The following is a 26,552-nucleotide window of genomic DNA, read 5'->3' as shown; positions in this document are numbered from 1 at the left end:
TCGAACAGTTGTATCCAAGAGCTTGGTGCTTGAGTTCCTCACGACAATTAAAGTAGCAGTTGACCAAAGGGAATTCCCTTTGCCATCAATGATGACAAAGGCTCTTCCTCAGGAGAAGAAGGAGGTCAGAAGGCCATAGATGCGCAGCTGTTGAAGTCAATTGAGGCATCGGTCCTGCCAAAGTAGCCGCTACCATGAATTCCCGTTGTTGCCAAATCTTATGGAGCTGATTTTCTCTTCTCTTCGATTTTATCTTCAACTTTGAGGAGCTCCGACAGACTTCTATTCAACAGATTAATTCCCTTCCAATGGCACCTTTTGGTAGTGGACCCACAAATCAGAAGACTTTATAAGGAAGTGCTTCTTCTCAAACCAGATAGTTATAACCAGTGGGATTTTTTGCATATGGAGGGAGGTTGTTTATCATATTATAAGGCGCTTCCCTATTGAATCTTGAGGTCGCCAGAAAAAGTTGAATGAGAGGCACTCCATGTTTATGTGGTCATGTAATGCACAATGGAGAGCACAGATAAACTGCAATTGATTCCACTCGAGTACAACAATGCAGTGGCTTGTATTTGTGCAGATGGCACAGTATCATTGTTGGAAGAAATTGAAAACATTGCAAATAATAGATTAAGAAGCCAAATCCTAATTCTAATAGGAAAGCACCCACACAACAAGAAGCTGTTGTGCAGGTCAGGGTCCAGATTGACTTTCTCTAGTCCAAACAAACCAAACTGGCTCCGTCCACAAGATATTATGTAAATTTATTCTCAATAAAATTATTGTTTTTTAGTTTTGAGGGGAGATCGCACAAGGTTATTTGGCTCGGGTCTCCTCTCTAGTGTTAGCTTGCTTGTCTACATCGGTTGTGTATCTTCCGCACCATCAATCTTCAAAATTATGCTCACCACCAGAAATTTCTTGGAGGTCAATACTTGGTCCAACTTGTTTGTTATTTTTACAGTTCTATTGTTACAGTCTCCTTCAATTTTTATTTTTATTTTTAAATGATGCTGATTTTTATTAAGACAAAAACTCAAAAGAGCAATTTACAAAGGAAGGAAGCCTTCCCAAACGATGAGAGATTGTTGGGAAGTTCCAAATTTTACCAATTTATCAGCCAAAGAGTTGGTTGATCTAGGAATGAGATTCCAATTACAATCAGTAGAAGATACAATATCAGCAATATTATCAGTGATGGGCCAGTGACGCCAAGGGGGGAAGTTGTCTTTGGAACACCAACTAATAACTATCTTCGAGTCGCCTTCAATAATTAACTTGCCATGGAGACGACCCCCAATCTCCTTCTAATTTTATTACTATGGTGTTTATTTTATCAACCTTTTATCCTCCCATAACCCTTTTACTTTGTCTACCTTTCGCCTACTATCTCTTTTTGGACTCTCATTTACCCTTTTAGGCCAAAGGTCAACTCCTGGTTAAATGGCTTGGGTTGGTTCCTTTTTATTATATATGGGTGTTTTTTAAGTCCATTGAGACTTTTTTACAGGTGCCCTTAAGTGGGTTTTTTATCTCCGTTTTTTTAGTGATAGGTATTCCTATTTAGTGATTATTATCAGTATCTTGTGTTTGAAATCCTTTGTGTTGGTTTCAACTCCTTTTAGTTTATCACCCATATTTTTATTTTTTTGAGAATCTATTTCCAGTTGAGTACTTGTCCTCGGGACACTTTGATAGAGGAGATAATTACTACAATCATTTTTTTGTTTCAAGTTGGGATCACTACTATTACCTCCCAAATTAAGGGGGAGAATAGAAGGAGAAGTATGAAGGATGAGGCAGGTGACAAAACCTACTATGGAGAATTACACGTGTTGTGGGAACGAAATTTTATTTGACCAAAATAATCAAGTAAGGGGAAAAACAAAAGATGAAGAATTTTGTAACTATGAAGAACTCTTTTTCAGCCAAAGAAGATTGAAGACCAAGAATCTTTTTCTTTACAAGCTGAAGTTACAAACTCTAGCTTGAGGGGGAGTGTTAAAGAGTCTTACATGACTCTCATAGAAAGAAGTCTCATAGAGCAATAATTAATATGACTGAATCTTATAGGAGTCTCATGAGGGAAAGTGTTTCAATTAGAGGAGTTTTAGCTATGTTAGTCTTCTATATATGTTTAGTTATTTAATTATTCTATAACTCATCTTTAGGAGTTAGACTTTGGGTGCAACTGGGACATGAGTAGTTTAATTATAATTTGATTCCGCTTATTTTCTTTACTATAAATAGAGGCTCATTGTACTCAATTAATAACAAGTCAATGAATTATTTTTATTTGTCTAGAAATTCAACATTAACCAATCACCGAAGAAATATGTCACTGATCCACTTGCCAATAAAATACGATATAGCTTATAACTTTCCAAACAAGTAACAAAATCCCATGTTCAGATGGATGCATAAGTCAAAGCCATAGATAATAGTCCTCGTTTTTTAAAAAGATGATAAATTCATTAAAAGAGAAATAGAAAATACAAAGGATTAGCCAAGGCCAAAAGCCTATACAGATAAGAAATATAAGATAATCAACATCCAATATAATATAAAATGATAATAAAGAAATCAAAAGAGAATAATCAATGTAAAAGATGACAAGTAATCATAAGAAGAGAATTCTATATCCACCATAAGAAAACATACCAAGTCAGAGACAGCAGTTTGAAGTTTAGGAGACCAGTTGACCATGTAAGAGCCTAAAAACATAAAAACAAAGAAAGGAATTACCAGTAAAATTAACTCATGCGTACTCGCATTCAGAAATTAAGAAAACTATAAACAGCACAAAAGTGAGAAGGAGATGATAGGATCTAAAATTCAAAGAAATGGGGAGAAAATGTGTGTAAATCACCATCCAAAATAAGGAAATAAGCTTTAAAAAAATCAAAATAATACAACTATGTAAATGAGCATTAAAAATCACCTAGACACTCCATTTACCTCAAGATGACCACCATGGACAGGGTACTCTTTAAGGCAGTGCAAAGGACAAGGACCCTCCTCTTCATGACAATGTCCAAAACATTTGTGTACTAAGATAGGAGCCCTTGCCCTTTACCCTAAAAGACCAACTAAACCTAGCCCCAAAAAAAGAAAAAAAGGAAACCATCTTCGTCCATTTTATTAACAATTGTAAATATAGGTCTCAGATGTATTATATTTTTCTTAGTAACATGGTTAGCAGCCTTAGTCCTCATGAATAAAGAAATATTTACGTTGAACCAAATATAACCAAGAGAAGCAACTCAACGCCTAAAACAACCTAGCAAATAGCTTGTCCATCAATGACATGCAATCATGGATTTCTTCTAAAACTTATTTAAAAAAAAAAAAGCTTTTGGATTTCCTAGAAACCATCTAAAGGTATAGTAAACTCCAGCAGCCAGGAAGTGACATAAACAATGGTTCTATCATGAGGTTCGGAGAACTTCTCTTCTGAATCAAAATATTTGAAGGTATAGATTACCTTGATATATTAGTCCTTTCTCATGCAACCTGAGAAAGGCCTCGACCACTGCCCCTGTGAATCAAAAAAGCATTATTTAAGAACTTTCACAAGATACACCCAAGGATAAAAAGGGAAACATATAACAACAAAAGAAATGAAGAAACAAGCATTTTGCTCTACTAAGGGATTGCATCGTTAAATAATGGTGTTGGTCATAGTGGTGTTCCAACTTTAAAAAAGGACCTTTTTTGTTCTTGATAAGTTTAAAAGAGAAAAGTGGACTTTGACACTAGAGAACAAACATAGGTAAATGGATTTTTCAGATTCCTATCAGCAAGCAACCCACAAAGAAAACTAACGAAGCATGGTGAGTGAGGAAGATCCAAGCAGTCTCTCTGCTCCTAGTTCATGGACCCAAGAAAGTTTCTGTTTTCCCCTCCCTGAAAACCAGTCTCAGAGAGTAAAAGCAGATTCCACTTATCTCATATTAAGTTCTTTCTGCTGCCACAGGTGCCTTAGAAGGAAGTGGCAATCCAAAAATTATGGTTGGCTGGTCTGACATAACTGTCATATCCATGGAAGCTTGGAAAAAAAAAAAAAAAAGATGACGAGGAATACTATCGTGAGTGAGTGTGAAATTGTTTCTCAGGATTCTCTTTTGCAAAAAGATTAATTATTGTAAAAGTGCAGTATAGAGAGGATGAAAGGAGAAAAGAGAGAAAATGGGAAGACAAAAGAGATGGAAAAGCAGCAGAGTGCTGTGTTCAATTGACAGCTCAGAAAAGTCGAGCCCTTTCTTTTAACTTTCTGAATTATGTGAGTTATGCCCCTCATTACAAACATCCTTATAACTTCATATATACAAATCAGAATTCAATGAAACTTTAAAATTGGAGTGCTGACCTGAAGTGTAACTTGCTGTAACTTGCTGAGATTCATATGATACTGTGAAATGACCAAAATACCTATATACCAGTACTTCAACACTTCCCCCTCAAACTGGAGAGTAAATGTCAAATAAACTGGTTTGTCAGAGAACACTAAATGTTCACACTTTTTGAGGGGTTTTGTAAAAGCATCACGAAACTGGTCTGAGGACTTCATACATGGAATAACAACCTTCCCTTGCGTAACAGCATCGCTAATGAAGTAAGAATCGAACTCTTTGTGTACTTAATCCTCTCGTGGAATATTGGGTTTCTGGCTAAATAAGGCAGTTTGATTGTCACACTTCGTAACCATAGGTTTTGAAATATGAACTTCAAACTCAACAAGAACTGATTTCACCCACATAAACTCACTAACTGTGTGAGTGATCACCCTATATTCTGCCTCAACGTTGAGGCTATCCACTCCAGTTTTTTTTTTACTTTTCCAATTCACTGAGTTACCTCCAACGAAGCAACAGTACCCAGGGTGGCTTCTATCCATGTTGCAACCAGCATAATTTGTGTCAGAATATCCCAACACATCAATTTTCTCTATTATGAGTGTATAAAAGACCTTTCCTAGGTGTACCTTTCAAACTGAGCAGCTTTTAAATGTATTTTCCTTGGGTTTTCCATAAATTGACTCACCACTTCTACTACAAGTGATATATCAGGCCTGACAACAGTAGCATAAATTAACTTTCCCACCATGTGTCTATACCGCATCTTGTTCTTAAGTATAGGACTCTAAGAATCATGAAGGCTACTATTGACCTCCACGGCAGTACCCACAAGTCGTGCACCCAAGGGACCATACTCCTTCACCATATCTAAGATGTACTTTCTCTGAGATAGAACAACACCATGCTTACTTTGACCCACCTCAATCCCAAGAAAATATTTCACTTGTCCTAAAACCTTTGCTTGAAAATTTGCGGCCAAATACGGTTTTACCTGCTCAACCCTTTCAAGGTCATCCCCAGACAAAACAATGTCATCAACATACACTACAAAAACAAAAATCCAATCTTCCTTTTTAACAAAAAAATAGAATGATCACAATAGCTCCTATAAAAACCAAATTGCATCACTACATTGCTGAATTTTTCAAACCATGATCTGGGACTTTACTTAAGCCCATAAATAGCCTTCTTTACCCAGCACACCTTCTTTGTCTCCCCCTTAGCAACATACACAGGAGGTTGCTCCATATAGGTCTCCTTTAAATCAAAATACAAAAGGCATTTTTAACATCTACTTGAAAAAGTGGTCATCCTTTTTTTTTTAATGAATGAAGATGTATAAACTATTAAAAGAGTAAGGATTACAATACCTAGCTAAACAGGGTCTTCCTCCACAACAAGGTGTTGAAGAGAAACACCTAATTTAGCTTGAGTGTCAGCTAAATGATTAGCTGACCTAGGAATATGCTTCCAATTATAGTTTAAAAGAGAAACTAAATTACATATATCAAAAAACATGTCCCAGTGTCGCCACGGAGGAAGAGCTGACTTCGCACACCAGTTGATAACAATTTTTGAATCCCCTTCAATGCAGAGAGGCCCCACAAGATGGCGATTAAAGATCTGAAGCCCATTAAGTAAACCGAAGAGCTCAGTTGTGGTTGAATCTGAGATTCCAATTGGCCCAGTGAAAGAGAAAAGAAGAGTGTAGTTACTGTCATGAATAACACCGCCAAAACCCGCAGGGCTTGGGAATTAAAAAGCACGTCCATCAAAATTCAATTTGCAGTAGCCCATCGAAGGAGGAGACCAAATTTCCATAATCGAGGGGCGAGGAGGATAAGACATGCCAGCTATTACCCGCCAGTTCTCTCGAAAGTTGGAGCCGTTTAGATTTCGGAATTCCTTACGCAAAAGAATCCACATGGAAACTTGGCCAATAATTTTTTCTATCAATGTATCGCAAGGGATAAATTTTAATTTTAATTTTCGGTTGATGCTTAAATGGATTTGGAAATTTAATTTGTATCCTGATCTGATTTGGAGGACTTTGGTTGCTGCTAAAGCAAATAAATTACCTGGTTGGCAGACTGAGGGTGGGAGACATAATAGGTTGTCCCCCATGTGGAAAAAAATTGTAATATTGTTACCTGATTTCAAAAAGGTTGTCAAATGCAACACAGGTATAGGAAATTTGACAAATTTTAGACTGGTGGACGGGCACTTGCAGTATCAACATCAACCATAGTTTGATTTCAAACTTGGCCAGAAATATGGAAGCCTCTATCTTGACCGGTGAACCGATTCTGGAGGACGGAACTTAAATCTCTGGAGAGCACTTTCGGACTCAAAGGCTCTGGTGGCATCCAACCTCATCACTAATCTATCCTTGGTAAGCCTGAGAAATGTGCTTGATACTCTCATTTAGACCCTTGCACTCAAGGTATTTTTTCCACTTCCTCTGCTTATAATTTCTTGAGGAGCCCCAACCCCCCACAAACCAATCATCCTGCTGCCATCGGACCTTGCTTGCCCCTCCTCATGCTAAATTTTTTATCTGGTGCGCCTTTAGGAATAAAATCCTCACATCCGATTCTCTAATCCGGCGAGGAACCCCTGTCCAAAACCCCTTATGCCCCTTCTGCCAAATTTCCCTAGAAAAAGCCACCCATGTCCTCTTACATTGCAACCTTGCCCACTTTGTATGGACTAGCCTCCTCAACAAAATCGATTTCCAGTACTATCCCTCACAAAATCTCTCATCTACCATCCTCTCAGTTACTAATGCTAGCCTCCCAAAACTCAGGAAATTACTTATCTCTTGTTGTGTTGGTCATATCATTTGGGCATTATGGAAAGAAAGAAACAACCGAAAATTCAATTTAAAATCTATCCCTCACGATACACTGATAGAAAAAATTGTTGGCCAAGTTTCTATGTGGATCCTTCAGCGTAAGGAATTCCAAAATCTAAACGGCTCCAACTTTCGAGAGAACTGGCGGGTAATAGCTGGCATGTCTTATCCACCTCGCCCCCCAATTATGGAAATTTGGTCTCCTCCCCCGATGGGCCACTACAAATTGAATTTTGACGGAAGTGCTTTTGGATACCCAGGCTCTGCGGGTTTTGGTGGTGTTATTCATGACTGTAACGGCACTCTTCTTTTCTCTTTCGTTGGGCCAATTGGTATCTCAGATTCAACTACAGTTGAGCTCTCCGGTTTACTCAATGGGCTTTAGATCTTCAATCGTCATCTTGTGGGGCATCTCTACATTGAAGGCGACTCGGAAATTGTCATCGACTAGTGTGAGAAGTCAGTTCTTCCTCCATGGCAACACTGGAACATGTTTTTTTATATATGTAATTTAATTTCTCTTTTAAACTGTAATTGGAAGCACATTCCTAGGTCAGCTAATCATCTAGCTAACACTCAGGCTAAATTAGGTGTTTCACTCCAACACCTTGTTGTGGAAAAAGACTTTGTTTAGCTAGGTATTGTAATCTTTCTCTTTTAATAGCTTATACATCTTCATTCAAAAAAAAAAAAAAAAAATTCTAACTTATGCAAAAATTACATGAAAGGACAGTTATACCCCTCTTGACAAACATCCTTATAATTTCGTACACACAAGTCGAAATTCAATGAAACTGTAAAACTAGAGTGCTTACATGAAGTGTAACTTACGGAGAGTCGTATGATACTATGAAATCACCAAAATACCCTTACACCAGTATTTCAACAATTATATAGTTGACTCCATCAGCACATGACATAACTCATTAAGAAGAGGCTTGACAAGTCCCCTCCTTTCCTAAATGTCAAAAATCTCAAACAGAAAATACTAGAGCAAGCAATTTCTTGAAAATTCGTTGTAAAATAATTTTGTTCTATTTTTGGGCCTCCGGCTCCCAAAGACTGCAGCCCTCTCCACAAAAAAAAAAAAATCCCATTTATCGCTTACACTAAAACCATCATGACAAGTTTTGTTAGAGAATAAGAAAAAGGAATAAAAGAGCCAAAAAGAAAAGATATGTATAGTAGTTATTTTTGGTCCCATTATCTCCTTTATCCTATTTTTTATCTTCTATTCACATTCCTTGTGCTTTGTGCTTGTTTTTACTTTCTCTTTCACGATCTTATTAAATCTCCAGTTTTCAAGGAAAACAATCATAGTTAATGCAAAATAATGGAATGGAAACTGCCTTACAACTTAGCTGATCATCAAGGGTGAAGTGTTCTCTAGTCCAGTCACAAGAAGCACCCAACCTCCTAATCTGACTTGTTATGGTCCCACCATACCTAAACAAATCAAGGTACCAATAATAAGCAAGTCATTCAACAAAGTAAAACATCATGAATTTCGTCTTTGGGGATATAAGGGCAACAAAATTGCCGATTGTACAATAGAACTTACATATTCAGGAAACTTTCACAGACAAAATTGATGTTGCAGCTAGAGTTACTTTTTACTTGTTTTTCTTTGTTCAAATGATAAGAGAAGGTCGCAGTTACTACTTTATTAATTTATAAAAATGAAAAGAAATCAAAGGAGGGAAATAAACAATTCTAACTGATGTAAATATAATTCTGGAATGAGAAAGGCAGACAAAATAATGTGAGAGAACTAGTAAGAGGTAACTCAAAAAACAGACAGTCTACAAAGATATTTTATACTTTGTTGAAAAGTCGGATTTGATTGAAATCCCAAGATTTCTGTGAATAGCAGTAATTGTAGGATCAGATTTGTATTACTAATTATAGGAGATTAGCTGTAATTTAGTAGATAATAGTTTCACGATTTCTAGAGATTAGAGTCAAATTTGTATTAGCTGTAAATTAGATTTGTATTCCTGATTTCCTGATTTCCTAGAATAGCCGTACCTTGCTGTATAAAGTCCTTGTATTCGATCAGTTCAATATGAATAAAAATTTCAAAATTTTCTTCATGGTATCAAAGCTTTAGGCTCTTTTCTGGGATCAGAAAGCTCGTCATGCAGACCTTCATTGACAAGACCATACCATTGTTTCTTTGTGCCCTGTTTCTACCCTGTTTTTTAGTTAAAAAAACAGAGCATTCTTTGTACATTTGCTGTTCAGATTTCACCAAATCTTCGGCCTTCATAGCCCTTTATCCAACATTTTTCACCATTGGTCTTCATCAACATTCTTTTCCCTTTAATACCTATTTCAAAAGGATTTTAACATATCTTCCACAACCGAGAAAACTACTACTGCTCAATCCCTCACTACTGCCCAATCAGAAGAGGTGACACTCAATCAAACAACAAAAGAATTACCAAATATTCAATCTGCCTACAGATTGAATGGCAAAAATTATATGAAGTGGTCTCAAGTGGTTCGGACCTTTTTGAAAGGGAAGGGAAAATTGAGTCATCTCCTTGGTACTGGGCCCAAGAAGGGAGATCCCAGATTTAATGCTTGGGATGAAGAAGACTCCATGGTCATGTCTTGGCAATGGAATTCCATGCTGCCAGAAATCAGTGATACATTTATGTTTCTACCAACATCTAAAGAAATATCCACTCTCGAAAAGCCTTCTCCCCCTTCTCGGGATCTTCCATCAGAAACAATTGGAGATGTCTTGCCCAGCTCCACACTTCTTCGAAGCCCCCAATTAATTCTAGGGGGACCCTGCCGCCTGCTGGTGTCCTTAAACTGAACTTTGACGGATACTCTTTCGGCAACCCTGGCTTAGCTGGTTTTGGTGGAGTGATTCGTGACTCTCTTGGGAACCAGATTGTCACCTTCTCCGGCCCTCACGGTATTGCAGATTCCACGACGGACGAGCTCCACAACCTGCTTAATGGGCTCCGCATTTTCTGCGATCATTGCTACCGACCCATCCTCATTGAGGCAAACTCTAAGGTGGTGATCGGCTGGTGTGAGAATTCCTCTGCACCTCTGTGGCGCCATTGGAACGCCTTTTTTGAAAATATGGAAATTGTCAATTTATTTGACTGTTTTAGTCTTTCATCCCGATATCAGCAAATTATGTGGTTGATGCTTTAGCCAAGCACGGAGCTTCCTTGCAATCTCTTGTTGTTAGGAGTTAGTTCTTCCTTTTTGTTCTCTTAATAAAATCACATTTCATCCAAAAAAAAAAAAAAAAAGACTTATTCTAAGGCAAGGGATGTTACTCGAGTCTTTGAGATTAAAACTAAATCTCTACCACTAAACAAGGAGATCGCTCAGTCATAGAGTAGGCCAATCTCTTGAAGAATCTATGGCAAGAGATGGACTATTATTGGTGTATTGAGATGAAGTGCAGCGATGATACAGTTGCGGGAAAGAATTTCATTGAAAAAGATTGAATTTATAATTTTCTCGCAGGTTTAAATGTTGAGTTTGATCAAGTGAGAATTCAGATATTAGTAAAAAAAGATTACCTTCACTGAATGAGACCATCTCCATTATCAATGTTGAAGAACGTCGAAGGGGAGTTATGTTTTACTGTCAACCAGTTGAAGGATCAGCAATGATAACAAGAAAAATAAATGATGAGAAACCGAAGTTTAATACTGAAAAAAAATTGGCCTCTTCAAAAGTTGGGAGTCTCGGCCCTCAAATAAGGATAACCTCTGGTGTACCTACTGCAAAAAGCCTCGTCATACCAAGGAGCAATGCTGGAAGCTTCATGGAAAACCACAAAGTTCTCAATGGAATATTGGACCTAGAAGTGGAACACAACGAAGCCAGGTGAATATGACTCATTCTAGGGAAGACAAGTCACATGAAGCTGTAAATTCTAGTAGTGGAGAGCAGAATGAATTCAACAAATAAGACATTGGAAGGTTGAGATCGCTCCTCGATTCATTAGTAAAGTCTACAGGTACTTGTTCCTTGGCAAATTCAGCTAAGTTTCATTCCTTATAGGCTTTAAGTGCCTTTGGTTCAGATCTTTCAAACTTCTGGATTATTGACTCTAGGGCAACTGATCATATGACTCATTCTTCACACAAATTTCTCACATATCATCCCTAACCTAGCAAAAGAAAAATAGTCATTGCTGATGGACCCCTGGCCACTATTGCGAGCCAAGGAGACATTATTCTAAGTCCATCTGTGATCCTCAAAAACGTGTACCTAAGTTATCTACAAATCTTGTGTCTATTCATCAACTTACAAAAGATTTAAACTATAGTGTGGTGTTTTCTCGTATTTCCTCTGTATTTCAGGGACCAAGTTATGAGGAGGACGACTGGACATGCTAAGGTAAGACATGGTCTTTATTATCTTGAGTTACCAAGTGGCCAAGTGAACAATGGGAACAAATCACCTCTCTCATTTCTGTCCAGCAACTCTCATTCCCATAAAGACCAAATTTGGCTTCATCATCTTAGACTTGGATACCCTTCCTTTAGTATCTTTTTTTTTTAAATATTGATAATTTTATTTCAAAGAAAGAGAAGATACATCAAGGGAGACCTCCCCTAAAAACAAGAGATTGAAGGAGGGGGGCCTAATTTAGCGCACAAATCAACAGTCGAATTGGCTGATATAAGTACACGAGACCAAGTACAAGAAATGGTGGATACAATGTCCAAAATATCAAGAAAAATCTGCCAATGAGGCCATGGGGGGAAGGACGAGGTGGAGCACCATCTGATGACAATCTTGGAGTCTCCTTCCACAATAAGGGGACCACTAAAGCGGTTCTGAAAAATTCGCAAGTCGTGAAGGATACCGGAGAGCTCAGCAATGGTCAAGTCAACAATTCTGAGAGGGCCAGAGTAAGAGAGGATGGCAGTGCCCTTGGATCAAAAATCACCCCACCAAATCCAGCCAAACCCGGGTTCCCAAAGGCGCTACCATCAAAGTTTAGCTTATAATATCCGGAGGGAGGAGGCTCCCAAACAACAACTCGGCGGGAGGCAGTGGGGACAGACATCTGAGCGAGAATCTTCCAATTGGTGCAGACCGGAGCACAAGAGAGGCAAGCAAACTCCTTCCGGGTGCGGATCCAGGTAGATATGAGCCCAATGACGCCCTTCCTTTAGTATCCTTAGTGTGATGTTTCCTTCTTTGTTTAAGAATGTTAATGTAAACAACTTTCACTGTGATGTTGTGAATTTGCTACACACCGACATGTTTCCTTTCCTTTGAGTAATAAAAGAACTACAGTTCTTTTTTCTTCGATTCACAATGATATTTGGGGTCCATATAGAGTTCCAAACATTTCAAGAGCTCACTAGTTTGTCTAGTTCATTTATTATTGCACTCTGGTTTCATGGATTTATTTGTTAAAACAAAATTTTGATGTGAGCAACATTTTTCATATTTTTCATACAATGGTCAAAACTCAATTCAAAGTTGGAATTAAGAGATTGAGGATAGATAATGCTAGAGACTACTTTAATCAAATTTTGTCTCCATACTTTGAAAAAGAATGAACTATTCATGAATCTTCATGTGTTGACACACCCCAACAAAATGGGGTTGCCAAAAGAAAAAAGTGATCATCTTTTAGCCTATGTTCATGTTCTTTTGTTCCAAAAGAATGTTTCTAAAACCTTTTGAAGGGAAGTTGTTCTCACTGCGGCTCGCTTAATAAATCATATCCCGTCTCCAGTCCTCGACTTTAAAAATCCAATGGAGGTGTTTTCTCAATATTTTCCATATTTCAATGTGTAAATTAAGTAGCTCCTAAAGTTTTCGAATGTGTCTCATTTATGCATATTCACTCTCATGGCCGGAGCAAGCTAGATCCTAGAGCTATCAAGCACGTCTTCATAGGATATTCACCTACTCAGAAAGGGTACAAGTGCTACAATCCTACCACTCGTAAAACTTATGTTTCTACTAATGTCACATTTACTGAACAAGAAAGTTATTTTTCTAGCCCTTATCTTCAAGGGGAGACATCATCTATGGAAGATAAAGATTTGTTTTTGAGAGAACCATCCATGTTAGTCAAAACATCTCCCGTGCATACTGAACCCACTTCTGAAACTAAACTCACTTTTGAACCCTTTTTTGAAGCCAAGTCTATTGAACCATCAAGGCCAACAAGCTCTACACTCACAAAGCCACTACAAGTCTACTCAAGAAGGATAAAGCCCGTGATCAATCTTGTGCAAGTTCAAGAAACCGAATCGTCACTTGGGAATAAGGTAAGTCCTTCTATTGGGGTATCACCTATTGTTCTTGATTTGGATCTGTCCATAGCCACAAGAAAGGTGTTAGAAAGTGCACACAACATCCTTTGCCCCATTTTGGGTCCTTTGGAAAATTATCAACCTCACACAAAAGCTTTCTAACTCATCTAAACATTGTAGCCATCCCACAAACCTTATCTGAGGCACTTGGCAAAGAGGAATGGAAGTATGCAATGAGAGTAGAAATGGAGGCCTTGGAAAAGAATAAAACATGGGAACTAGTGGAATTACCAACTGGAAAGAGACCGGTGGGGTGTAGATGGGTCTTTACAGTAAATTATATGTAGGATGGATCCATTGAGAGGTATAAAGTATGACTATTAGCCAAGGGATATACACAGACATATGGGGTAGAATATCAGGAGATGTTTGCACCCGTGGTGAAGATGAACATAGTAAGAGTCTTGTTATCTCTAGTAGCAAATTATGATTGGACTTTACAACAGTTTGATGTCAAGAATGTTTTTTTACATGGAGATCTTGAAGAGGAAGCCTATATAGAAGTTTCAGCTGGCTTTGGCATAAATTTGGGTAAAAAAAAAGTGTGCAAACTGAAAAAGGCCTTGTATGGGCTCAAACAATCTCATTAGACATGATTTGGAAGATTTACTAAAGCAATGTTGAATATGAAATACAAACAGAGCTAGAGTGATCATAGATTGTTTATCAAGCATTCGACTTCAAGGGGAGTCACAACATTGATAGTTTATGTAGATGATATTATAGTAATTGGGAATGATCCAGATGAAAAAAAAAACTCTTTGGAAGTATTTAGCAAAAGAATTCAAACTAAAAGATCTTGGAAAATTATACTTCTTAGGAATAGAAGTAGCTCGGTCCAAGGAAGGAATCTTTGTTTCACAGTAAAAATATGTTCTTGATCGGCTAGAAGAAACAGGTAAAATCAGTTGTAGACCATCAAACATGCCTATTGAACCAAATTATAGACTAGGAGAGTCTATGGAAGGAGAACCAGCTAATAAAGGCATGTGCCAACAAATTGTTGGGAGGCTAATCTATTTGTCACACATGCGGCCTGACATTGCATACGCAATGGTTCATGCAAAACCCTAAGGATGTCCATCTCCATGTAGTATACCAGATCCTACAATATTTGAAAGGCAGCCCAGGAAAAGGGATTCTCTTCAGAAAGGGCACAAATATGGAACTAGAAGCATACACAAATGCTGATTATGTCGGCTCTGTTACTGACAGAAGATCAATGTCCAGGTATTGTACCTTTCTTGGTGGAAATTCGGTAACCTGGAGGAGTAAGAAACAACCGCTTGTAGTAGGATCTAGTGCAGAGGCAAAGTTTTGATCAATGGCACAAGGTATTTGTGAGTTGTTATGGCTTAAGATTATCCTAGAAGACTTGAAGATAAAATGGGAGACCTCAATGAAGCTTTATTGTGACAATAAGTTTGCAATCAACATAGTTCATAATCCAATTCAGCATGGCAAAACTATACATGTGGAAGTTGACAAACATTTCATAAAGGAGAAACTTGAAAGCAAATTGATTTGCACTCCCTACATTTCTACAAAGGGTCAATCAGCAGACATCTTAACTAAAGGATTGACGAGTTCAGCATTTCAAAGGATTGTGAGCAAGTTAGGGATGGAAAATATCTATTCCCCAGCTTGAGGGGGAGTGTTGGAAATGTGGATTTGATTGAAATCCCAAGATTTCTATTAATAGCAAGTAATTGTAGGGTCAGATTTGTATTTCTAATTATAGGAGATTAGTTGTAAATTAGTAAATAATAGTTTCCCGATTTCTAGAGATTAGAGTCAAATTTGTATTAGCTGTAAATTAGATTTGTATTCCTGATTCCTTGTTGTATAAAGTCCTTGTACTCAATCAGTTCAATATGAATAAAAATTTCAGAATTTTCTTCCTACTTCACAGTAGAGCACCAACACTGAACATTTATTTTTTTCATCCACACAGCATGGATTCATCTTGGCCCCATAAAATAAGATGTCTGCCCACAGATGGGATTTTTTTTTATGTTAAGTGTGAATTTATAAAGAGAGCAAAATTACAACCTAGAGGAGGGGCCTCTCACCACATCGCCACAGATGGGATGTTCAATAGTCAAAAAAATTAAAAGACCCAGCTATAGAACAATGAAATTTCAGATGTTGCATTTTGTAGCTATTAGATAGCAACAGTAACCAAATAGTTAAAATTTTCAAACCACTAAAGCCTGCAAGTGATAGATCTCAGACTACCCTGTACAAGTGGATGCCTTAACTCAGTTGCCCTAGAGCTGGAGTAGCAAAGCCCCTAAAGCTCAAAATATGCACAAGTTCCTTTCAAAAAAGAATATAGGTACTTAAGAACCTACTTCTCTTTCCACTCCCAAACTCGAGCAGTAAACTCATCCCTACTAAGATCAGTCCTTTTTATGCCTTCTGATGCAAGCATTTTCTCCACAACCATCTGAAATATGCAACAGCAAATATGCTTAGGAACAGGAATCAAAAGCATATTGAAAACTAAGTTTAGAAACTTCTTATTCCATATGATATCTATCACATGGCAATGTGTTATAAGCATATATGCAACAGAAAATATCCTTTGAAACTCCCTATATGGATGTCCAGAAACTTAATTACTAACCTGAGTTGCAATACCAGCATGATCAGTGCCAGGAAGCCAAAGTGTTGGTCGCCCCCTCATACGTGAGTATCTAACCATAATATCCTAGAAGAGAAAATGAAAAAAAAAAATAAAGGAAACCTCATATCAATCAGTGTAGCAGCAACCAGCAGCAGCAGAAACACTGATGAATTCTATAAAATTACAACATCTTATTATCTTCCTAACAGCTGACGGTCATTAATATTGAAACCATCCACAGATCATAAAGAGGTCTTTCTTTGTTTCTAAGAGTATCCACAGATCATAAACATCTCACAATTTATTGCATAGCAATAACCATATCAAGCAGAAACTTCTATTAGAAGGGAGAAGGAGGTAAATTAACTGTGTGGGAAAGATAGAGGAGCCTCAACAGCAGCAATTTCAGGACAAGGAAACCAATTACTGTACAATGCAATTAGACTTCAAACTTTCAAAAAGAGAAAAGGTTACATATAAACTTTCAAAAAGAGAAAAGACTGCCAGACTTCTAGAGTAATGATTTTGTCCATTGTGCCCAGGAAATTTGGTAATCTTGTATTATATTATGCTAACATAAAAAAATGGATTGGAGAACATCACTTTTTTATTCATCGTTTCCCTTCTTCTCTCCAATATCGTTTTTTTTTTTTTTTTTTTTTGTTACTTTTGAAAAAACTAAAGGTTGGAGAATTGGAAGAAGAGAAGAGAAAGGAGTGATTGAGAGAAGTTCCAAGAGAGAGCTCGTTGGGGCTCATGAAAATATTGCCTCTTCTATATCACTCCCAATCTATATATCTTATGTACATGAAAATTAAACCATAGATACAATCCAATACATAGAAAAAGATTACATATATAAATAAATGTATTGAAGTGGTAAAATGACCAAAATACCCTTGAACCTATTTTCTAACAACTTTTATTTTCCTTATATGTCTAAATATTAAATAATGTACTAATAACTTATATCAAACATCACCAACAAGATAAAGCAGCAAATATTAAAAACGATCCCATCAACCTAGTGCAAAAAAGCGGACATTCATTTGTAATATGACAACTTTTATCCATCCACAAAATAATTAACCCATTCCTGCATTATGCTCACTACGTCTAGAGTGTCACCATGGCAAGACTCAATTTGTCAATATTATTGAAAACTCTCGGAAGGTCATCATGTTGTTTAGATATGATTACTTATATTTATGTTTCCTTAAGCTTTGCACTCATTAACAACACTCCCCAACCAAAGGATACAAAATTAAATTACAATAGAAAAAATGAAAAGCTGAAGGACTCAAACAGCATACAAAAATAGAAATCACAAAGAATGTGGTTAGCCGCATTCTACCAAAGAATCTGAAAGAAACAACAATATATTTATATGGTAGTGAATGTTGTTTAGATATGCTTAGCAGTTTTTGTACGAAACAACAATATGTATATTTGGTAGAATGGAGAATTTATTGCAACACCTAGAACAAGAGATGAATTAGAAATCTGAAAGTATCAAATGTTGTAGAACAATTAGGAATGAATCTGCGTTTTCTGGAATAAAGTTTCAACTTCTTAAAATAAAATAAAAAAACTGGAGTCAGCAAATCTAAAAATTTGGACTAAACAACATGTGGAAAGAAAATAAGGAAACTCCCATGCAGAGAAACTTCAAAAAACAGTGTAAGCTTGAACATTCACTTTCTCAAACCTCAAGAGTCACAAACATTGCATGTCCCATGTGCAAGGATCCAGTAACATTAGGAGGTGGCATGGAAATCACAAATGGATCTCCTCCCCGATCAAAGCTTGGCTTGAAATACCCTTGTGACTCCCACCTAATACCCAACAGTATACCACATTTTAGATGTTGAATATTACACCAAAGAAATGTACTCCAGTAAGCCATTTCTAAATTACTGGAAGTAATCACCAGGGATCAAAAAAAGCATTAAATCTAGAGAATGACTTATTCAGCATGGAGACCCCTTCTAAAATTACCCATATAGCAAATCTCCTAATAATTATAGAGACCATAACCCTTTAAATGTTCTTATCATATTATCCCGGTGCTTGACAACCACCCTGAAGTCATGGATGTCAAACCCTTATGAAGAGGAGAAAAAGACCATATTTCAAAAGGATCACCTTCCTCTAAACTAAAATCCTTCAGGCAGCTTTTCTTTCAGCTATACAATATCCAGAGTTTAGATGACCTAGTCTTGCATTTATTTATCAATTTGGACTTCTGACATTTTCGTTATAAAAAATACTTATTTGATCCACGCAACTACAATATAATGAAATAACATAGGCCATAGCACACCCCAAAAAATGTGATTGAATGATGGTTCTTGAGCAGTGCAGTGCAGATGTAACTATTTGAATGTAAATTATGATGATAAAACTCATGAAAGCTCCAGAATTAAGTATTTTTGGGTCAATATTCATACATGTTCACATTCACCAGTTCACTTATTCCAATTCCAAAGCAGAGTTTTCAAAATTAGAAGCGGGCGGCAGTTATAGAGGAACTCATTGAACGTCCACATTGTTAGACTGCTCTGTCTTCTAAACATTACAGCATACACCGATGAGGAAACAAAGAAACTCAAGAGGTTCCTTTTCGGTAGCTTAGTAGCCCACCTCGTTCATTAGACCACGCACACTGATCCTAACATAAGGCTCGCAAGTAGGATACAGTAGTGTATAGTTTATTAAAGCAAACAGGATAAATACATGATATATTACCATTTGTATATCCGCTCCTCAGAGGTAAAATCAAATGACTTTGCTATCTCTGGAGAAACAAATACTCCATTCTCCGACGCCGCAACTGAAACACCCAAGTCACAAACTAGTAAATGAAAGCAAGGAAGAACATGAAAGACGAAGCCACTGAAATCATTCTGGAACAAATTGGACCACAAAGGAAATAGGTGAAATATTATACCAACAGAAGAGGTAGCAGGGGATGGGGAGTAAGCACTTGGGAAGGTAAAGAGAAGCATAATATAAGCATTACCAGCATAAAATCTTTGACTGAATCGTTTGATTTTCCGATGAGGAACCGAAATTCCAATGCTACGACGAGAGAAAATGAGAGGATTAAATCTATGTATGGAATACGAAGAGAAGATTGAGGGACCAGAGAGCGCCATTATTAGATTCTGTTTCGTTAGTAGGGAGGTTCAGACATCCGCTTCACTTCGGCTCACGCCCTCAAGTTTATGCGAGAGAATGGCCAGCGTAATGAGACTGATGAAGCAAGGAGAAGATTCTCATTTCTCAGTTTCTACCTGCTAGCCACTTGCACGTTCATGCGAGTAATCGAATTTTACGCGGCAGTAGCAAGAGAGCCCCAGTGAGTGTATAACACGTCATGCAAGTTCCCGAGAAAGCAATCCTGTTCGGCGAGAACAAGGAGCCGAAAGATGGATAAGGCGGTAGCAGAAGCTCCTTGGCTCGTTCGTTCAGGATCGCCGTTTCCTTTCGTCTGCTATCGAGCGGTGATTTAGGGGTGGGCACGGGTTGGGTTAAAAAGGAAAGCTGACTCGAACCGAATTTTTCCCTCCGTTTAGGTTCAGATGGGTTTTCTCTTTTCGCCCCAAATATCCCAGTAAAAAATTTTGGATGAGGGAGGATCTCTTGCCCTCACTACAATCGTGCAACAATAAGGAGGGGGGGGGTCGTACGGGTAGAAGTGGTTTTTTTCTCCCACATTGTGTTTTGTCCAAGCTGAGTCTTTATGTCCTTTTTATCCCCATCTTGAAGGGGGAGAAGTACAAAATATTCAAGAAAATGGGAGAATAAATGATAAAGATTTAACATTTAAGAAAAAAATATAATTAATGAAGATTGAAGACCAAAAATCTTTGTCATTATAAGCAACTAAAGAGCAAATATGGAAGAGTCTTACATGATTCATATAGTAAGAAATCTCATAGAGCAAAAATTAATATGGTGAAGTCTTAAAAAAAATCTTACACTAGCAGTTAAATATGTTTTAGTTATGTTAGTTTTCTATTTATGTTCAATAGTTTTAGGACTTATCTTTTAATGTTTAACTTTGGGTATAAGTGGGATAAAAGTAGTTTAATTATAATTAGATTATACTTGTTTCCTTTATTATAAATAGAGACTCATTATAATCAAATTACATCAAGTTAGTGAAGTATTTTTCTTTTGCATAAATTCAAAAAAAAAATCAACAATCGAAGTTTTATACAAAGAAAAAATTGACATATGATGTAACAAAGTCAAGTAGCAAGAAAGGTTTGAGTTGCAACATAAAGCTTCTTTTTTAAAATATTTCATACCATCAATAAAGAGACTTTATATGGAGTATTATATATCAAAAGAAATCTATGTGAGTTTAGTTTTTGATCCAACAAACCGTTTCTCAATCAGATGTTTCCAGAGAAATTAATACAGAAGACTCAAAGGTCATGCTTGAAGTATGTTGCTTGAAGAAATCCGAATTTTAATGTCCTTCTTCAAAGATAAGCCCATGCATTTCAATTATAGTTGTTTTTCCTTTGAGTACATAAATTTTTGCTCCAATTTTTTTTTTTTGGTAAAAGAAAAAGAAGAAGATGTTCCTATGTACACCCCTAAAATTTTCTCTTCTCAATCTTTCTCCTCCAATTCCTATTTTTTCATAGATGATTAATTTCCTCGGAGTTAATCTCTCTAAGGTATGTGCCAAATCCGAGCCTTTCCTCTGAGTTATCCATTTGTGGGACTTCAATAAATCATTTTCTTCCTGAACTTTCAATGCAATCTTATATCTTTCCCTAATTCACAAAGGTTTATGAGTCAACTCTAACGAGAGAGATGCCACTCAGGATATTTTAATGCCTCCTTTTAGATGAAATATTAATTGTAAACCCTAGAAGTTAGTTTTCAAATCATTACTTTTAAAAAAAAAGTAATAAAATGGATCAAAACGAATTTATTTTCCAATACAAACTTTTTTTTTAAACATCATAGAAAAATGTCAAAATATTAAATAAAATTTTCTTTTCATTTTATTTTCCTGTGACAATACAAAGAGACATGGAGTTATAAAAGGAATATGGAAATGTAATCAACAAACAGTTTCACTTCCCCCCAAAAGGAAGGTGCTCAATATCTACAGGCCACTCATAATGGCCCAGGATCCTTCAAAAATTTCTCAGCTCCATCTGCCAACAGAGGGTGGGAGGAGGGCTTCAACCCTTTCTTGTACCAGCTACTCACTAGATATGCTTCCAATTTTCTAACCTGTAATAGTGCCCAAATTCCAAATTCAAAAGACTCTTCTTGAAAAGTGTTGAGCACATAAAAGCAAGGAGCTTGATCATCATAAATTTATTCCATTCTAAACTCAAACGGCACCTTTCAGGTCATAAATTTTCTTTTAGTTTTTTTAACCAGCAACTAAAGATAACTGTGAGGCTTGAAAGATGACTCATAAAAGTTATCGGACCTGGCCTTAAGAAAAAGGAAGGATATAACTTTTCAAGCAATCACTATTTGAATTCATTTCTCAGAAGATGAAAATGAAACACAAATAACCATTTGAAATTTTGTCATGGATTTTCTTTAAAAAAATTTAACCAGCAGCTAAAGATACCTGTGAGGCTTGAAAGATGACTCATAAAAGCAATTGGACCTGCCCGCTAAGAAAAAGGAAGATGTAACTTTTCAAGTAGTCATGATTTGGATTCATTTCTCAGAAGATGAAAATGAAACACAAATAACCATTTGAAATTTTGTCATGGATTTTCTTTTAGTTTTTTTAACCAGCAGCTAAAGATACCTGTGAGGGTTGAAAGATGACTCATAAAAGCAATCGGACCTGGCCGCTAAGAAAAAGGAAGGATACAAGTAGTCGTGATTTGAATTCATTTCTCAGAAGATGAAAATGAAACACAAATAACTATTTGAAATTTTGTCATGGATTTTCTTTTAGTTTTTTTAACCAGCAGCTAAAGATACCTGTGAGGCTTGAAAGATGACTCATAAAAGCAATCAGACCTGCCCGCTAAAAACAAGGAAGGATATAACTTTTCAAGTAGTCACAATTTGAATTCATTTCTCAGAAGATGAAACATAAATATCCATTTGAAATTTTGGCTTTGTTTTCCCTTTTATGTGGAAAATTGCATTCACACACAAGTTTCTAAACAGTCCATGAACCTCTAGTCCATCTTGGTTAGAGCAACTTTTTCTTGTTGTTGTTGAAAGAGTGAAAGGGAATTTCATGAAAGAGGCAAGAGGAACTAAATATTTACAGACAATAGAATACTGTTCAACTCTACAACTACTAAATCATGTCCAAGCAACCAAGGTTTGTTTTAACATCAAAGTGCCTGTATGGTGTCGAGGGGTTGAGATTATCAAGCTAACAGAAGAACAAGAGTCAGCCATATGCAAAGGCACCTCTGATTAGAACACAAACTCGAATTTCTACTCAAACCAATTTAACAATCTCAAGCCACAAAAAGCCATCAGCACTTAACCTTAAGATGTTTAAATGAAATATCAAGGATGGGAACTAGGTACCTGCTTAACAATGAAGGGCTCCTCAAAAAGACTCAACGGTTCGGTTAGAATAGTCATAAAGCCATTTCTGTTTCCATATACGATATCCGTGAAGTGCCTATCACCTACCTGGCAATAAATGTACAAGCAACACTGAGTAGAATAGATATTAAAATAATCAGCATATTGTGCTAATTAAATGCCTCCTACCATTACAACTGAAGAGGTTGGACAACCAAAATATTTTTCAATGTCTTCTGCTTTTCCTGCTGGTTTCTTGGACCCTACATAATTCAAGAGAAAAAGGTTGGATGATTAATAAATAAATAAATAAACAATGATCTTTAGTAATCAAGAATGAGACCGAAAAGGGAGAAGATATAATTGTTTCATAAAATGTAAAAATTTTGGTCCAAGCTTCATAAGAAAATCAATGGAAAAGCCAGGGTAGCAAAATCATGCTCAAATCCAAGTTAGATTAGCCACCAAAAAAAGGCTAGAAAAATTTTTAGATTGTGAGTATCATTTCTAGAGAACTGGTAAGCAATTACATTTCTTCATTATCTACTTGATTGCCTGACTGTAAGTTTATTTAAAAGGCAAAGAGGTAGGCAGACGACAAGTAGACATTTGCAGGCCACACAGACTTGTTATATAGGAATTCATTTACCTAAAATTTTCAAGTCAGATCTTCCTGAACTTCTATGATCCTATGCATTGTTTTAATAGAGAAGTCATTTATAGGGGATAAAGAAGCTCAAGTGAAAAAGGGCAATTTCCTTACTTACAATCTGTAAAGACACTTTCCACAGTAAAACCATAACTAATTAAGTGATCAAAGACTCTTAACAAAATGACCCAAATTAACTGCTTCAAAACTCCTATCCTACAAAATGAAACAAGTACACGTTTCAAAATTCACATCACTTTAGTCTAATTTCCATCACCATGAAATCCTAATTCAAGTCAGCAAGAATAACCAAGTGAAGATCATGCTTTACATGACCAGAAATCTCATGCATGACATATCATATGGCAACTATCTATAAAACGAGGAATTGGCTTAAAAAGGTTGCAGTTATGCTTCAACTATTTATAGGCATTCAGTAGAATAAATTGGACATTGAGACATTGGTTGACTACGAGATGCAGAAACAGATCGTGCACTCGAAATCCTCCAAGCTGCATAAAAGTAAGGCCTTCTCACATCTAAAATACAGCAAAATAAGAAATTTTAGTTGGATAAAGAAAACTGGAATCACCGGTTGCAGTTTTTATTAGCATGCTTAACATTCAGTAGCTTATAAAACTTATTTTTTGGAGCACCTAGCTTGTAAAACTTCAGCTTTCATTTTCCATCAGTAATTTAGAAACAAAATCTTTGAGCATCCACGAAATTCATAACCAGAACATTCCATAGATTTTAATGCGGGTATAAAAGTCATGTCTGCTAAAAAGCAGGATTATAACAACTGGTTTTTTAGGAGAATATCAACCTCGATGAAATTTCCAGAGTGTAAAACAAAAAAGAAATACTTATTTTCCCGATCATTCTTCCCATTGTTACCCGCCTAATCCCAGATAAGAACCATTTTTCCCTCTTCATTTCCGGTGGGTCACAGCCAATTAGCAACGAAACAGGTAGAAATAAAGAAATTTTAAAATTTTAAAAAGAAAGAGAAAAAATATACCAACCTACTTAACGCTATTTATACAATGAGGGAGAGGCAAAGAGACTTGCCATGTCTCAAAACATGAATCCCAAGAGAGTGCTCGAGAGCTCTGGCCTTGGAGCCATCGGGGTCGTACTTGCGGAGACCAGCCGAATTGCTGAAAACTATAAGATTGTCGGCACCGAAGACGGATTTGCAGGAGGCCAAGGAGTCGACAAGGGCGGGAGCAGGCGTAAGGGCGAAAGGGAGGGTGAGCGTATTGTCCTTGTCGAACACCACCCCTTGGAATCCTAGCCTGTGGAGGTGCTCCCAGTCGATCCAACGGATGTCGGGGACGGAGAGGTGGGGGAGAGCGAGATGGGCATTGCTCCGGCAGAATACCACCGAGAAGGTCGAGAAGATGCCCTCCAAGTTAAATCTCTGGCTCGCTGCTTGCTGAGCCTTGTCGATCCACCCCATGGTGGGCTTCCCGCCTGCTCTTTCCTTCTCGTCGGCAAAATTCAAATACTGATGGAATTTGATAACAACGCGAAAGTACAGAGTACGGAAGCACTGAATTGATCAAAATTCAAGAGCTACAGAGGACGAAACTCAAGACCACGGTATCGGGCTGCCCAACATAGTACCACCCAAAAAAAATCTCGAGGAAAATTTCAAGATTTTTTGAACTTCTTTTAAATTCCAGATTATATTTGCTGCTTTTCTACAAATTTGGAATCCTGAGGACTAGTTTGTAATTCTGACTTTCTGTAGAAAGAAAGGAAACCAATTTACGGAACAAGAGAAACAAAATCAGGCAAGCGGCTAGAAAGGTGCCAGAATTCGACGTGCTTCGCAAGTTGAAATTTTAAGGTGAAGAAGGAGAAGAAGAGGAAAGTGAGGATAGTAATGATGGTGATGATAATCAAAGATGAGGCTTCAACTTGAGGTCAGATGAAGTAGCCTTCAAGTAGAAAACGAAGAAGTATCTATAAACAAAATCTCAAGAACAAATTAACTAACAAAGAAGTGGAAAAAGAAAAAAGAAGATAATAAGTGGAGCAATAACATGTGCCCAAGATAGTAAAAGAAATTGAAATAGAGAAAGAGAATGAAGTTGAAGAAGCCAAGAAGAACAACCAAGAGAAGGAAGAAGAAGAAGCGAAGTGGGAGCAAAAGTAGTCTAGGTGATTTTTCATAATTCATGCGACTCATTTGTATAAACAATTTATATACTCTTGAGTATTTGTTATCACAAAAGAAAGCGGCGGAAGGTTTGGTCTCAAGATCCTCATTAAGTTAGTTTTGATGATAACATATAGGGCCTGTTAGTGCACATCGTAAGTGAAATGTATTTCACTTACGCTGGGGAAAGTGGGCCGAAACGCGTTAGTGTGCACCGTAAGTGACGGGGGAAGGTGAAATACAATTGTATTTCGCTTTCCCCCGTTTCAGGTATAAAATGATGGTAAGTGAAATCAGAGGGGTCGAGCTCTGATTTCACTTACCATCTCTCAAATGCATCTCGGTCTCAGGCTGTCGGGGAGGAACCTCTGTTGAACGAGGGTTTCAGAGAAAAAAAAATTTCTCCCTCGCTCGCTCGCGACCTTCGGCGATTTTAATTGCCCTGTGACCTTGTCTTCGGCGCTCCTCTCGCCGTCCCCAGCTCCGACTACCTTCGGCGACATCTCTCCCCTCTCTCTGCAACCTCTCTGACTCCATCTTCGCTCGCGACTGTCGGCGATTTCAATCGCCCCCTCTGCGACATCTCCCCGGTGTTTGATTCTCTTCCTCTCGCCGTCCCCAACACCGACGACCGTCGCCGAATCAGTCTCCCCTCTCTGCAACCTCTCCGGCTCGAATGGAGGTATTTTTAGGTGATCTTCATCTCAAATTTACTGTTTTTCTTTTTCAGGACCCCACTGTCATTTTTAATCTGTCTACAGCACTATATGATTTTGTCTGAGGCTCTTCTATCTAATATGCTATATATTTCATGTTAATGATGCTTAACTTCTTGTGGTAACAGTAAAGAGAAAAATAGTTTCATGTATTATTACATTGATATTTAACATAAAAAAATATTAATTTCGTATAGGAATTGTATGTTTCTAACCTCATGTTAGAATGGTTGTCAGAGTCATGTAGCTCTGTAAATGGTTTTAGACAAATAGAAATTTATTAAGCATGGGGTATTAAACACCA

The 26,552-nt window shown here is 37.2% G+C and overlaps 2 protein-coding genes across 3 annotated transcripts in view; both read right to left on the bottom strand.

The window, feature by feature from the left end:
• Window positions 1-19,654, bottom strand: part of LOC137951472 (valine--tRNA ligase, chloroplastic/mitochondrial 2) — a 44,156-nt gene extending 24,502 nt beyond the window's left edge. For both annotated transcript variants that reach the window (XM_068798147.1, XM_068798146.1), the window contains exons 1-8: window positions 19,193-19,654; window positions 18,919-19,003; window positions 17,879-18,005; window positions 16,171-16,254; window positions 15,896-15,990; window positions 8,573-8,664; window positions 3,491-3,544; window positions 2,668-2,720 (exon numbers count right to left, since the gene is read on the bottom strand). In XM_068798147.1, the coding sequence (XP_068654248.1) occupies window positions 2,668-2,720; window positions 3,491-3,544; window positions 8,573-8,664; window positions 15,896-15,990; window positions 16,171-16,254; window positions 17,879-18,005; window positions 18,919-19,003; window positions 19,193-19,328 (726 nt within the window). In that variant the 5' untranslated portion in view covers window positions 19,329-19,654. The remainder of the gene's footprint in view (window positions 1-2,667; window positions 2,721-3,490; window positions 3,545-8,572; window positions 8,665-15,895; window positions 15,991-16,170; window positions 16,255-17,878; window positions 18,006-18,918; window positions 19,004-19,192) is intronic.
• Window positions 19,655-21,172: 1,518 nt separating this feature from the next.
• On the bottom strand, window positions 21,173-25,086 carry LOC137951346 (phosphatidylglycerophosphate phosphatase 1, chloroplastic/mitochondrial). The gene is made up of 4 exons (XM_068797939.1): window positions 24,437-25,086; window positions 22,906-22,979; window positions 22,717-22,824; window positions 21,173-21,432 (listed from the first exon to the last, which is right to left on the bottom strand). The coding sequence occupies exons 1-4, from the start codon at window positions 24,825-24,827 to the stop codon at window positions 21,313-21,315; spliced, it is 693 nt and encodes a 230-aa protein (XP_068654040.1). The 5' UTR covers window positions 24,828-25,086; the 3' UTR covers window positions 21,173-21,312.
• Between the last annotated feature and the right edge of the window lie 1,466 nt (window positions 25,087-26,552).

The sequence above is a fragment of the Aristolochia californica genome, unplaced genomic scaffold (genome assembly GCF_029961685.1).
Source record: "Aristolochia californica isolate CCGP_79_NKW_82.1479 unplaced genomic scaffold, dmAriCali1.0.hap1 SCAF_15, whole genome shotgun sequence".
Classification (NCBI taxonomy): Eukaryota; Viridiplantae; Streptophyta; class Magnoliopsida; order Piperales; family Aristolochiaceae; genus Aristolochia; species Aristolochia californica.
Note: the sequence above shows the minus strand (reverse complement) of the source record. Positions and strands in the feature narration are given on the sequence as shown.

Excerpts from the sequence above, each read along its gene's own strand:
- LOC137951346 (XM_068797939.1), bottom strand. The coding sequence starts at position 24,827 with ATGGGGTGGATCGACAAGGCTCAGCAAGCAGCGAGCCAGAGATTTAAC. Across the intron at positions 22,825-22,905 it reads CAACCTCTTCAGTTGTAATG|GTAGGTGATAGGCACTTCAC; the intron begins GTAGGAGGCATT and ends ATTTATTGCCAG. Across the intron at positions 21,433-22,716 it reads AGCCCTTCATTGTTAAGCAG|GTTAGAAAATTGGAAGCATA; the intron begins GTACCTAGTTCC and ends GCACTATTACAG.